General features: G+C 40.9%; 1 protein-coding gene across 1 annotated transcript in view; it reads right to left on the bottom strand.

The window, feature by feature from the left end:
* LOC115122266 (extracellular matrix organizing protein FRAS1-like) overlaps positions 1-15,431 on the bottom strand; it is a 523,719-nt gene that overhangs the window by 104,821 nt on the left and 403,467 nt on the right. Inside the window, 4 exon segments of the mRNA XM_065027018.1 lie at positions 1,095-1,257; positions 3,922-4,073; positions 4,190-4,377; positions 15,109-15,237. Coding sequence (XP_064883090.1) covers positions 1,095-1,257; positions 3,922-4,073; positions 4,190-4,377; positions 15,109-15,237 — 632 coding nt within the window.

Raw genomic sequence — 15,431 nt, 5'->3', positions numbered from 1 at the left:
TATTGAGGGATTGCTTAAGAGTGCTAGAGGCGTCACTACAGACCCTGGTTCGATTCCAGGCTGTATCACAACCGGTCGTGATTGGGAGTCCCATAGGGCGGCACTGCCCAGCGTCATCCAGGTAGGGTTTGGCCGGGGTACGCCGTCATTGTAAATAAGAATTTGTTCTTAACTGACTTACCTAGTTAAATAAAGGTTAAATAAATAAAATGATATATCATAATAAGGCCAGAGGGGGTGTAGTATATGGCCAATATATCACGGCTAAGGGCTGTTCTACTCACGACGCAACGCAGAGTGACTGAATACAGCCCTTTAGCCGTGATATATTGGTCATATACCACAAACCCCCGAGGTGCCTTATTGCTGTTATAAACTGGTTACCAACGTCATTAGAGCAGGACAAATGACGGGTATGACAAAACATATACCACGGCTTTCAGCCAACCAGAATTCAGGGCTCGTACCACCCAGTTTTATAATGTATAATATAGACCACGTTCCATAGAATTAGAGTGACTAGAACAGACATAGAATTAGAATGACTAGAACAGACATAGAATTAGAATGACTAGAACAGACAGAATTAGAGTGACTAGAACAGACAGAATTAGAATGACTAGAACAGACATAGCATTAGAATGCCTAGAACAGACATAGAATTAGAATGCCTAGAACAGACAGAATTAGAGTGACTAGAACAGACACCCTCCATTCCAATATCAATTTCCAATGTCAGAGGTTCTATTTCTGTTCTGCTCATGTATGTTACATTGATCGACCCTGACTCCTTCACACAGTGAACACACACACACACACACAGCGTTAGACACTGGTCCACTGAGCGTTGCATCAGCTGTGTTACTTGGTGTTGCTTCATATGTTGCAAACAGTATCTCTTTGTTCTGTTTCCTAGCAACTGTCCAAACAAGCTGAGTAGTGTGTGTGAGTGTGTTTTGTATGTGTGTGTGTGTGTGTGCGTGTGTGTGTGTGCGTGTGTGTGCGTGTGTGTGTTCGTGTGTGTGTGTGTGTGTGTGTGTGTGTGTGTGTGTGCGCGCGTGTGTGTGTGTGTGTGCGCGCGTGTGTGTGTGTACCTTGATGCCACTGCGGACAGTGACCACTGGAGGCTGTCTCTTCATGGAGGTGATGGTGATGGTACACATCTGGTTGTCAAGGCGATTGTTCTCACCGTCGTAAACAATAAAATGGAAGATGTCCGTCACCGGCTGACTTCCTATCTCAAAGGAAGTGATGTAGCTTGTATGGCAGGAAGGAAATGTGAGCTTTAGTGAAGTTCATCCCAAAACAAAACAATAACATGTTTTACCCAAAACCAGCGCATAGCATCGTCTCAAAATAATCCCTGGTTTACTATTAACAACAACAACAACAATGATGTGACATATTGAAAGACATAACATACTACAACTTTACTGTAACATCTACACATTAGATGGGCTAATACATGCTTATAACAAGTCATAAATCATTATAGCTATAGATTATTTTTAAGAAAAGTGTCACCCATCGTTCACCTTCATGTACGATGATCTACAGATTAGTGGTGGAAGATTCTCCTCACACTAATAAAACGCGTTATACATGCAGATCCATATCTCTATATCTGATCTATATCTGATCTATATCTGATCTATATCTGATCTATATCTGATCTATAACTGATCTATATATTCACCTTCATGAACGATGATCTACAGATTAGTGGTGGAAGATTCTCCTCACACTAATAAAACGCGTTATACATGCAGATCCATATCTCTATATCTGATCTATATCTGATCTATATCTGATCTATATCTGATCTATATCTGATCTGCATCTGATCTATAACTGATCTACGTCTCTATATCTGATCTATAACTGATCTATATCTGATCTATATCTGATCTATAACTGATCTATATCTCTATATCTGGAGAACGGATCTGAACACATCTAACATCCTCTAACTCTCACAGTGCAACACCGATATGAAGACTAATGGTGTATATAAAGCCCTTTAAAAACTAGCGAAAAGTACCTGAATAAAATATAATATTTAGCTAATTCTCATTAACACAGAAAGGCAGTCTGGTAAGTTTATCAAAAACAAGTGATTTAAACCCACAGCCCCAGAGATGTTTGCTATAATATTAGCCTAGTGTGCTAATTTGCATCAAGGCTAATCAGAGGCACATTATGGGGATGAGGTCCCAAGGCCTAATTTTTGTTTTCATTTTGATGCCTGGTTTTCATTGTGTGTGTGTGTGTGTGTGTGTGTGTGTGTGTGTGTGTGTGTGTGTGTGTGTGTGTGTGTGTGTGTGTGTGTGTGCGTGTGTGTGTGTGTCTTGCAGGTGGTTGATATTTAATGTTCGCTAATTAGACATGCTAATTGAGCTAAGCTGTTTGTGCTTTCCCATATCGTCGCTAAAACACACAAAATCTTTTTCTACCGTTTCTATTGTATAGTAGGAGTGACAGAAGATAGAAGCCATTACTTTTACAGAAACCTTTCGACTAAGTCGCTACTTTAAGCCTAAATGAGAATTGCTCTCGATTAAATGACTTGGACCGAAAAAAAAAAATCTAAATGATTTTGAAATAAAAATCTACACGGCAGAACAAATGGTCTTAATAATTACTTCAATAATAACATAGGAGCTGGTAGAAATGGACACCAGAATGTGAAGTGGACAGCAGAATTAACTTTCAACCTGTCCAGTTCTTTACAGATCAGTACAGGTAAAGTAGAAGCAGACAAGGAGAGGAAGCTACTTTAGATTACTTTCTCCATGGTGAAAGAGGAGTACTCTGTCATCCTCTCTCTCTACCTGCCTCTCTCTCTCTCTCTCTATCTGCCTCTCTCTCTCTCTGCCTCTCTCTCTCTCTATCTGCCTCTCTCTCTCTCTATCTGCCTCTCTCTCTCTCTCTCTCTGCCTCGCTCTCTCTCTCTCTCTGCCTCTCTCTATCTACCTCTCTGCCTCTCTCTCTCTGCCTCTCTCTCTCTGCCTCTCTCTCTCTCTGCCTCTCTCACTCTGCCTCTCTCTCCCTGCCTCTCTCTCTCTCTGCCTCTCTCTATCTGCCTCTCTGCCTCTCTCTCTGCCTCTCTCTATCAGCCTCTCTCTCTCTCTGCCTCTCTCTATCTGCCTCTCTCTCTCTCTCTCTCTCTCTCTCTCTATCTGCCCCTCTGCCTCTCTCTCTGCCTCTCTCTATCTGCCTCTCTGCCTCTCTCTCTCTCTGCCTCTCTCTCTCTGCCTCTCTCTATCTGCCTCTCTCTCTCTCTCTCTGCCTCTCTCTCTCTCTCTGCCTCTATCTCTCTCTCTGCCTCTCTCTATCTGCCTCTCTGCCTCTCTCTATCTGCCTCTCTCTCTCTCTGCCTCTCTCTATCTGCCTCTCTCTCTCTCTCTGCCTCTCTCTCTGCCTCTCTCTCTCTCTGCCTCTCTCTCTCTGCCTCTCTCTATCTGCCTCTCTGCCTCTCTCTCTCTGCCTCTCTCTCTCTGCCTCTCTCTACCTGCCTCTCTCTCTCTCTCTGCCTCTCTCTATCAGCCTCTCTCTCTCTCTCTCTGCCTCTCTCTCTCTCTGCCTCTCTCTATCTGCCCCTCTGCCTCTCTCTATCTGCCTCTCTGCCTCTCTCTACCTGCATCTCTCTCTCTGCCTCTCTATCTGCCTCTCTCCCTCTCGCTGCCTCTCTCTCTCTGCCTCTCTCAATTCAACTAAATTCAATGGTTTTATTGTCATGGGAAACATATGTTTACGTTGCCAAAGCAAGTGAAACAGATAATAAACAAAGTTGAAATAATCAGTTAAAAAATAAATGTACAGTAAATATTACACTTCACAAAAGTGAAGAATAGAGACATTTCAAATATCATATTATGTATTCGCTCTGTCTGTCTATGTGTTTAATGGAACTGGCTCTACCTGATCCTGTGTTTGTTGATGTCGTCCAAGGTGAAAGAGGAGTACTCTGTCATCTCCTGGTGCTCTGAGTCTGACCCTGTCATGGTCAGGATGCCGTACATAGGAACTGACACCAGCTGAATACGTATCTTCTCATCTGGAGAGGTGTCGCTCTGCAAAATATGATCACATATTTCACCTTAGGACCTATGCTACCGGTCAAGTTCACCTTAGGACCTATGCTACCGGTCAAGTTCACCTTAGGACCTATGCTACCGGTCAAGTTCACCTTAGGACCTATGCTACCGGTCAAGTTCACCTTAGGACCTATTCTACCGGTCAAGTTCACCTTAGGACCTATGCTACCGGTCAAGTTCACCTTAGGACCTATGCTACAGGTCAAGTTCACCTTAGGACCTATGCTACCGGTCAAGTTCACCTTAGGACCTATGCTACCGGTCAAGTTCACCTTAGGACCTATGCTACCGGACAAGTTCACCTTAGGAAATAATGTTAAAAATAAAGTTCACCTTAGGACCTATGCTACCGGTCAAGTTCACCTTAGGACCTATGCAAATATCGGTCAAGTTCACTCTTCTGACCTATGTGTTCACCTTAGGACCTATGCTACCTGGTCAAGTTTTAGGACCTATGCTACCGGTCAAGTTCACCTTAGGACCTATGCTACCGGTCAAGTTCACCTTAGGACCTATGCATGGTCAAGTTCACCTTAGGACCTATTCACCAGCTCAAGTTCACTCATTAGGACCTATGCTACCAAAATATGGTCAAGTTCACCTTAGGACCTATGCTACAGGTCAAGTTCACCTTAGGACCTATGCTACCGGTCAAGTTCACCTTAGGACCTATGCTACCGGACAAGTTCACCTTAGGACCTATGCTACCTTAGGACCTATGCTACAGGTCAAGTTCACCTTAGGACCTATGCTACCGGTCAAGTTCACCTTAGGACCTATACCGGTCAAGTTCACCTTAGGACCTATGCTACAGGTCAAGTTCACCTTAGGACCTATGCTACCGGTCAAGTTCACCTTAGGACCTATGCTACCGGTCAAGTTCACCTTAGGACCTATGCTACCGGTCAAGTTCACCTTAGGACCTATGCTACCGGTCAAGTTCACCTTAGGACCTATGCTACCGGTCAAGTTCACCTTAGGACCTATGCTACTGGTCAAGTTCACCTTAGGACCTATGCTACCGGTCAAGTTCACCTTAGGACCTATGCTACCGGTCAAGTTCACCTTAGGACCTATGCTACCGGTCAAGTTCACCTTAGGACCTATGCTACCGGTCAAACGTTTTCGAACACCTGCTCATTCAAGGGTTTTTCTTCATTTTTATTTCTTACATTGTAGAACATTAGTGAAGACATCAAAAAGCTGTCATCAAGGCAAAAGGTGGCTATTTGAAGAATCTCAAATCTCAAATATATTTTGATTTATTTAACACCTTTTGGTTACTACATGACTCCATATACATTACATCATTTACATTTAAGTCATGTGTGTTATTTCATAGTTTTGATGTATTCACTATTATTCTACAATGTAGAAAATAGTAAAAAATAAAAAATAAAAAAATTGAATGAGTAGGTGTTTGACAACTTTTGACCGGTAGTGTACACTATAATTATGAAACATATAATATAATAAAATGTATGCTGATTATTATGTGAAGCTGTGGTTGAACGTACAGTATCTACAGCACAGAAACACAGCAACCAGAACCACTATAATAAAGAGGTTTCAATACGTCAGGACCATAATGGAAGGAGCTGAACCAGATTCACATCTCATGACATCATATTATAATGAGGCTGAACATGAACAAAAAAACAGAAGTACCATTCTGAGGGGGTCCAGGTATGGATACACATTGTGTCCTGTGTGTCCTGTGTGTGTCACACACACACACACACACACACACACATCTAACTGTGAGCTTCAGTCCACACACACTCAGGTGTGTGTTTACTAACAGTATAACCCAGGTGTGTTTACTAACAGTATAACCCAGGTGTGTTTACTAACAGTATAACGCAGGTGTGTTTACTAACCCAGGTGTGTTTACTAACAGTATAACCCAGGTGTGTGTAGTAACCTAGGTGTGTTTACTAACAGTATAAATCAGGTGTGTTTACTAACAGTATAACCCAGGTGTGTTTACTAACAGTATAACCCAGGTGTGTTTACTAACAGTATAACCAGGTGTGTTTACTAACAGTATAACCCAGGTGTGTTTACTAACAGTATAACCCAGGTGTGTTTACTAACAGTATAACCCAGGTGTGTTTACTAACAGTATAACCCAGGTGTGTTTACTAACAGTCATAACCCAGGGTTGTTTACTAACAGTGTAACCCAGGTGTGTGTTTACTAACAGTATAAAGGTTGTTTACATTTTAACAGTATAACCCAGGTGTTGTTTACTAACAGTGTGTACTAACAGTATAACCCAGGTGTTTACTGTATAACCCAGGTGAGTTTACTAACAGTATAACCCAGGTGTGGGTACTAACAGTATAACCCAGGTGTGTTTACTAACAGTATAACCCAGGTGTGTTTACTAACAGTATAACCCAGGTGTGTTTATTTAACAGGTGTTTTGTAACAGTATAACAGGTGTGTTTACTAACACCCAGGTGTGTTTACTAACAGTATAACCCAGTGTGTTTACTAACAGTTACTAACAGTATAACCCAGGTGTGTTTACTAACAGTATAACCCAATGTGTTTACTAACAGTATAAAGGTGTGTTTACTAACAGTATAACCCAGGTGTGTTTACTAACAGTATAACCCAGGTGTGTTTACTAACAGTATAACCCAGGTGTGTTTACTAACAGTATAACCCAGGTGTGTTTACTAACAGTATAACCCAGGTGTGTTTACTAACAGTATAACCCAGGTGTGTTTACTAACAGTATAACAGGTGTGTTTACTAACAGTATAACCAGGTGTGTTTACTAACAGTATAACCCAGGTGTGTGTACTAACAGTATAACCCAGGTGTGTGTACTAACAGTATAACCCAGGTGTGTTTACTAACAGTATAACCCAGGTGTGTTTACTAACAGTATAACCCAGGTGTGTGTGTGTACTAACAGTATAACCCAGGTGTGTTTACTAACAGTATAACCCAGGTGTGTTTACTAACAGTATAACCCAGGTGTGTTTCCAGGTGTGTTTACTAACAGTATAACCCAGGTGTGTTTACTAACAGTATAACCCAGGTGTGTTTACTAACAGTATAACCCAGGTGTGTTTACTAACAGTATAACCCAGGTGTGTTTACTAACAGTATAATCCAGGTGTGTTTACTAACAGTATAACCCAGGTGTGTTTACTAACAGTATAACAGGTGTGTTTACTAACAGTATAACCCAGGTGTGTTTACTAACAGTATGTGTTTACTAACAGTATAACCCAGGTGTGTTTACTAACAGTATAACCCAGGTGTGTTTAACAGTATAACAGTATAACATATAACCAGGTGTGTTTACTAACAGTATAACCAGGTGTGTTTACTAACAGGTGTGTTTACTAACAGTATAACCCAGGTGTGTTTACTAACAGTATAACCCAGGTGTGTTTACTAACAGTATAACCCAGGTGTGTTTACTAACAGTATAACCCAGGTGTGTTTACTAACAGTATAACCCAGGTGTGTTTACTAACAGTATAACCCAGGTGTGTTTACTAACAGTATAACCCAGGTGTGTTTACTAACAGTATAACCCAGGTGTGTTTACTAACAGTATAACCCAGGTGTGTTTACTAACAGTATAACCCAGGTGTGTTTACTAACAGTATAACCCAGGTGTGTTTACTAACAGTATAACCCAGGTGTGTTTACTAACAGTATAACCCATAACCCAGGTGTGTTTACTAACAGTATACCCAGGTGTGTTTACTAACCAGGTGTGTTTACTAACAGTATAACCTAGGTGTGTTTACTAACAGGTGTGTTTACTAACAGTATAACCCAGGGTGTGTTTACTAACAGTATAACCCAGGTGTGTTTACTAACAGTATAACCCAGGTGTGTTTACTAACAGTATAACCCAGGTGTGTTTACTAACAGTATAACCCAGGTGTGTTTACTAACAGTATAACCCAGGTGTGTTTACTAACAGTATAACCCAGGTGTGTTTACTAACAGTATAACCCAGGTGTGTTTACTAACAGTATAGGTGTGTTTACTAACCAGGTGTGTTTACTAACAGTATAACCCAGGTGTGTTTACTAACAGTATAACCCAGGTGTGTTTACTAACAGTATAACCCAGGTGTGTTTACTAACAGTATAACCCAGGTGTGTTTACTAACAGTATAACCCAGGTGTGTTTACTAACAGTATAACCCAGGTGTGTTTACTAACAGTATAACCCAGGTGTGTTTACTAACAGTATGTGTGTTTACTAACAGTATAACCCAGGTGTGTTTACTAACAACAGTATAACCCAGGTGTGTTTACTAACAGTATAACCCAGGTGTGTTTACTAACAGTATAACCCAGGTGTGTTTACTAACAGTATAACCCAGGTGTGTTTACTAACAGTATAACCCAGGTGTGTTTACTAACAGTATAACCCAGGTGTGTTTACTAACAGTATAACCCAGGTGTGTTTACTAACAGTATAACCCAGGTGTGTTTACAGTATAACAGTATAACCCAGGTGTGTTTACTAACAGTATAACCCAGGTGTGTTTACTAACAGTATAACCCAGGTGTGTTTACTAACAGTATAACCCAGGTGTGTTTACTAACAGTATAACCCAGGTGTGTTTACTAACAGTATAACCCAGGTGTGTTTACTAACAGTTTATAACAGTATAACCCAGGTGTGTTTACTAACAGTATAACCCAGGTGTGTTTACTAACAGTATAACCCAGGTGTGTTTACTAACAGTATAACCCAGGTGTGTTTACTAACAGTATAACCCAGGTGTGTTTACTAACAGTATAACCCAGGTGAGTGTACTAACAGTATAACCCAGGTGTGTTTACTAACAGTATAACCCAGGTGTGTTTACTAACAGTATAACCCAGGTGTGTTTACTAACAGTATAACCCAGGTGTGTTTACTAACAGTATAACCCAGGTGTGTTTTAACAGTATAACAGTATAACCCAGGTGTGTTTACTAACAGTATAACCCAGGTGTGTTTACTAACAGTATAACCCAGGTGTGTTTACTAACAGTATGTTTACTAACAGTATAACCCAGGTGTGTTTACTAACAGTATAACCCAGGTGTGTTTACTAACAGTATAACCCAGGTGTGTTTACTAACAGTGTAACCCAGGTGTGTGTGTGTACTAACAGTATAACCCAGGTGTGTTTACTAACAGTATAACCCAGGTGTGTTTACTAACAGTATAACCCAGGTGTGTTTACTAACAGTATAACCCAGGTGTGTTTACTAACAGTATAACCCAGGTGTGTTTACTAACAGTATAACCCAGGTGTGTGTGTACTAACAGTATAACCCAGGTGTGTTTACTACAGTATAACAGGTGTGTTTAGTATAACCCAGGTGTGTGTGTGTGTTTACTAACAGTATAACCCAGGTGTGTTTACTAACAGTATAACCCAGGTGTGTAACAGTATACTAACAGTATAACCCAGGTGTGTTTACTAACAGTATAACCCAGGTGTGTTTACTAACAGTATAACCCAGGTGTGTTTACTAACAGTATAACCCAGGTGTGTTTACTAACAGTATAACCCAGGTGTGTTTACTAACAGTATAACCCAGGTGTGTTTACTAACAGTATAACCCAGGTGTGTTTACTAACAGTATAACCCAGGTGTGTTTACTAACAGTATAACCCAGGTGTGTTTACTAACAGTATAACCCAGGTGTGTTTACAGTATAACAGTATAACCCAGGTGTGTTTACTAACAGTATAACCCAGGTGTGTTTACTAACAGTATAACCCAGGTGTGTTTACTAACAGTATAACCCAGGTGTGTTTACTAACAGTATAACCCAGGTGTGTTTACTAACAGTATAACCCAGGTGTGTTTACAGTATAACAGTATAACCCAGGTGTGTTTACTAACAGTATAACCCAGGTGTGTGTGTTTACTAACAGTATAACCCAGGTGTGTTTACTAACAGTATAACCCAGGTGTGTTTACTAACAGTATAACCCAGGTGTGTTTACTAACAGTATAACCCAGGTGTGTTTACTAACAGTATAACCCAGGTGTGTTTACTAACAGTATAACCCAGGTGTGTTTACTAACAGTATAACCCAGGTGTGTGTGTTTACTAACAGTATAACCCAGGTGTGTTTACTAACAGTATAACCCAGGTGTGTGTGTTTACTAACAGTATAACCCAGGTGTGTTTACTAACAGTATAACCCAGGTGTGTTTACTAACAGTATAACCCAGGTGTGTTTACTAACAGTATAACTCAGGTGTGTTTACTAACAGTATAACCCAGGTGTGTTTACTAACAGTATAACCCAGGTGTGTTTACTAACAGTATAACCCAGGTGTGTTTACTAACAGTATAACCCAGGTGTGTTTACTAACAGTATAACCCAGGTGTGTTTACTAACAGTATAACCCAGGTGTGTGTGTGTACTAACAGTATAACCCAGGTGTGTTTACTAACAGTATAACCCAGGTGTGTTTACTAACAGTATAACCCAGGTGTGTTTACTAACAGTATAACCCAGGTGTGTTTACTAACAGTATAACTAACCAGGTGTGTTTACTAACAGTATAACCCAGGTGTGTTTACTAACAGTATAACCCAGTGTGTGTTTACTAACAGTATAACCCAGGTGTGTTTACTAACAGTATAACCCAGGTGTGTTTACTAACAGTATAACCAGGTGTGTTTACAGGTGTGTTTACTAACAGTATAGGTGTGTTTACTAACAGTATAACCCAGGTGTGTTTACTAACAGTATAACCCAGGTGTGTTTACTAACAGTATAACCCAGGTGTGTTTACTAACAGTATAACCCAGGTGTGTTTACTACTAACAGTATAACCCAGGTGTGTTTACTAACAGTATAACCCAGGTGTGTTTACTAACAGTATAACCCAGGTGTGTTTAACAGTATAGCAGGTGTGTTTACTAACAGTATAACCCAGGTGTGTTTACTAACAGTATAATAGGTGTGTTTACTAACCAGGTGTGTTTACTAACAGTATAACCCAGGTGTGTTTACTAACAGTATAACCCAGGTGTGTTTACTAACAGTATAACCCAGGTGTGTTTACTAACAGTATAACCCAGGTGTGTTTACTAACAGTATAACCCAGGTGTGTTTACTAACAGTATAATCCAGGTGTGTTTACTAACAGTATAACCCAGGTGTGTTTACTAACAGTATAACCCAGGTGTGTGTTACTAACAGTGTAACCCAGGTGTGTGTGTGTACTAACAGTATAACCCAGGTGTGTTTACTAACAGTATAACCCAGGTGTGTTTACTAACAGTATAACCCAGGTGTGTGTGTGTACTAACAGTATAACCCAGGTGTGTTTACTAACAGTATAACCCAGGTGTGTTTACTAACAGTATAACCCAGGTGTGTTTACTAACAGTATAACCCAGGTGTGTTTACTAACAGTATAACCCAGGTGTGTTTACTAACAGTATAACCCAGGTGTGTTTACTAACAGTATAACCCAGGTGTGTTTACTAACAGTATAACTAACAGTATAGCAGGTGTGTTTACTAACAGTATAACCCAGGTGTGTTTTACTAACAGTACTAACCCAGGTGTGTTTACTAACAGTATAACCCAGGTGTGTTTACTAACAGTATAACCCAGGTGTGTAACAGTATGTTTACTAACAGTATAACCCAGGTGTGTTTACTAACAGTGTGTTTACTAACCAGGTGTGTTTACTAACAGTATAACCCAGGTGTGTTTACTAACAGTATAACCCAGGTGTGTTTACTAACAGTATAACAGGTGTGTGTTTACTAACAGGTGTGTTTACTAACAGTATAACCCAGGTGTGTTTACTAACAGTATAACCCAGGTGTGTGTGTTTACTAACAGTATAACCCAGGTGTGTGTGTTTACTAACAGTATAACCCAGGTGTGTGTGTTTACTAACAGTGTAACCCAGGTGTGTGTGTGTACTAACAGTATAATCCAGGTGTGTTTACTAACAGTATAACCCAGGTGTGTTTACTAACAGTATAACCCAGGTGTGTTTACTAACAGTGTAACCCAGGTGTGTGTGTGTACTAACAGTATAACCCAGGTGTGTTTACAGCAGGGCCAGGTGTGTTTCTAACTCCAGGTGTGGCCTAACAGCCCAGGTGTGCCCTAAACACAGGTGTGTTTACTAACAGTACCAGGTGTGTTTACCACCGGTGTGTTTCTAATGTAGAAGCCAGGTGTGTTTACTAACAGTATAAAGGTGTGTTTACTAACGGTGGAGAGGTGTGCTAACAGAGGTGTGTTATACTGTACTAAAAAACAGGTGTGGTCACGTATGAAGGAGGTGTGTTCACCTGGTGTGACAAAGTATAAGAATGTGTGTGTTAAATAAATACTAACAGTATAACTCAGGTGTGTTTTACTAACAGTATATGGTGTGTTACTAACCCAGGTGTGTTTATAACAGGTGTGTTTACTAACAGTATAACCCAGGTGTGTCTAACAGCTACCTACTGGTGTGTTTACTAACAGTATACTGGTGTGTTTACTAACAGTATACAGGTGTGTTTAGCTAACAGTATACTGTTACTGTGTTTACTAACAGTATAACTGTTACAGGTGTGTTTACTAACAGTTACTGGTGTGACTACAGTATACTGTTAGGTGTGTTTACTAACCGTCTAGCTACGTCTACTTTTACTGGAACCTCCATGGACAGCTAGGGCCTCTGTTACTGGGCCCATCTAGCTACCTACCTGTTACTGGTCGTCATGGCTACCTACTGTTACTGGTGATAGCATCCTACTCGGTGGACTGGCCTAGCTACCTACTGTTACTGGTCTACGTCACTAACTACGTGTCACCTGGAGGGACAAAGGATTAGAATGATACTGTTAAATAAATGCAACTGTTATGTTATTCTTAATGGTCTAGCTACCTACTGTTACTGGTCTAGCTACCTACTGTTACTGGTCTAGCTAACTACTGTTACTGGTCTAGCTACCTACTGTTACTGGTCTAGCTAACTACTGTTACTGGTCTAGATACTGTTACTGGTCTACCTACCTACTGTTACTGGTCTAACTACCTACCTGTTACTGGTCTAGCTAACTACTGTTACTGGTCTAACTACCTACTGTTACTGGTCTAGCTACCTATTGTTACTGGTCTGACTACCTACTGTTACTGGTCTAGCTACCTACTGTTACTGGTCTAGCTACCTACTGTTACTGGTCTAACTACCTACTGTTACTGGTCTAGCTACCTACTGTTACTGGTCTAACTACCTACTGTTACTGGTCTAGCTAACTACTGTTACTGGTCTAGCTGCCTACTGTTTCTGGTCTAACTACCTACTGTTTTTGGTCTAACTACCTACTGTTACTGGTCTAGCTACCTACTGTTACTGGTCTAGCTACCTACTGTTACTGGTCTAGCTACCTACTGTTACTGGTCTAGCTACCTACTGTTACTGGTCTAACTGCCTACTGTTACTGGTCTAGCTACCTACTGTTACTGGTCTAACTACCTACTGTTACTGGTCTAGCTACCTACTGTTACTGGTCTAGCTACCTACTGTTACTGGTCTGACTACCTACTGTTACTGGTCTAGCTACCTACTGGTCTACCTACCTACTGTTACTGGTCTAGCTACCTACTGTTACTGGTCTAGATACCTACTGGTCTACCTACCTACTGTTACTGGTCTAGCTACCTACTGGTCTAACTAACTACTGTTACTGGTCTAACTACCTACTGTTACTGGTCTAGCTACCTATTGTTACTGGTCTGACTACCTACTGTTACTGGTCTAGCTACCTACTGTTACTGGTCTAGCTACCTACTGGTCTAGCTACCTACTGTTACTGGTCTAGCTACCTACTGTTACTGGTCTAGCTAACTACTGTTACTGGTCTAACTACCTACTGTTACTGGTCTAGCTACCTACTGTTACTGGTCTAGCTACCTACTGTTACTGGTCTGACTACCTACTGTTACTGGTCTAGCTACCTACTGTTACTGGTCTACCTACTGTTACTGGTCTAGCTACCTACTGTTACTGGTCTAGCTACCTACTGGTCTACCTACCTACTGTTACTGGTCTAGCTACCTACTGGTTTAACTAACTACTGTTACTGGTCTAACTACCTACTGTTACTGGTCTAGCTACCTATTGTTACTGGTCTGACTACCTACTGTTACTGGTCTAGCTACCTACTGTTACTGGTCTAGCTACCTACTGTTACTGGTCTAGCTACCTACTGTTTCTGGTCTAACTACCTACTGTTTTTGGTCTAACTACCTACTGTTACTGGTCTAGCTACCTACTGTTACTGGTCTAGCTACCTACTGGTCTAGCTACCTACTGTTACTGGTCTAGCTACCTACTGTTTCTGGTCTAACTACCTACTGTTTTTGGTCTAACTACCTACTGTTACTGGTCTAGCTACCTACTGTTACTGGTCTAGCTACCTACTGTTACTGGTCTAGCTACCTACTGTTACTGGTCAAACTGCCTACTGTTACTGGTCTAGCTACCTACTGGTCTAACTACCTACTGTTACTGCTCTAGCTACCTACTGGTCTAACTACCTACTGTTACTGGTCTAGCTACCTACTGTTACTGGTCAAACTGCCTACTGTTACTTGTCTAGCTACCTACTGGTCTAACTGCCTACTGTTACTGGTCGAACTGCCTACTGTTACTGGTCTAACTACCTACTGTTACTGGTCTAGCTACTACAAATAGGTACTAAAGTTATTGCAATAATTAGTTATAATTTATAACCAGCTAAAGAGTGCTTAAAGAGTATCAAGTAACAATTTTATTTTGTCTTGTTGATTCAATGGGCATGATCCCACCATACAATGACGTTTTACAGCAATAGGGTTAGGGTTAGGGTTAGGGTTAGGGTTGGGTTGGGTTTAAGCTAAATCACACTAGTCTAACTAACCCCCGCTCTTGTTCTTCTATATCATTCGGTGACACTTTGTCTTTCAGTGTGTTATTGTTCTCTTTGTCTGTGTTGACTCTGCTTCTCACCATTCATCATCTCAGTCTGTGAGTCAAACTCCATCTTGAGCAAGGTTCCGTGGACCGGTCCTTCCACCAGCTCAAACTCCAACTCATCAGGAGCTGTATCTGCATCAGTTACTGCCAGCTGCTGCCCACCTACACCAAGTGACATTGAGGATGAAAGCCATGTTGCATACCGACGTGTTTTGTATGTCAACAGGTATTTGATACACGGACTATTTCAATTATTTGTTGTGTATTCTTTAGTTTTTTTTTCATCTAAGAACAAATTTTTATTTACAATGACAACCCGCTGCAGCATTGTAAATGACCCGATGCCAAATGTCCTG

This window comes from Oncorhynchus nerka, linkage group LG13, assembly GCF_034236695.1.
Source record: "Oncorhynchus nerka isolate Pitt River linkage group LG13, Oner_Uvic_2.0, whole genome shotgun sequence".
NCBI classification, from domain to species: Eukaryota; Metazoa; Chordata; class Actinopteri; order Salmoniformes; family Salmonidae; genus Oncorhynchus; species Oncorhynchus nerka.
Note: the sequence above shows the minus strand (reverse complement) of the source record. Positions and strands in the feature narration are given on the sequence as shown.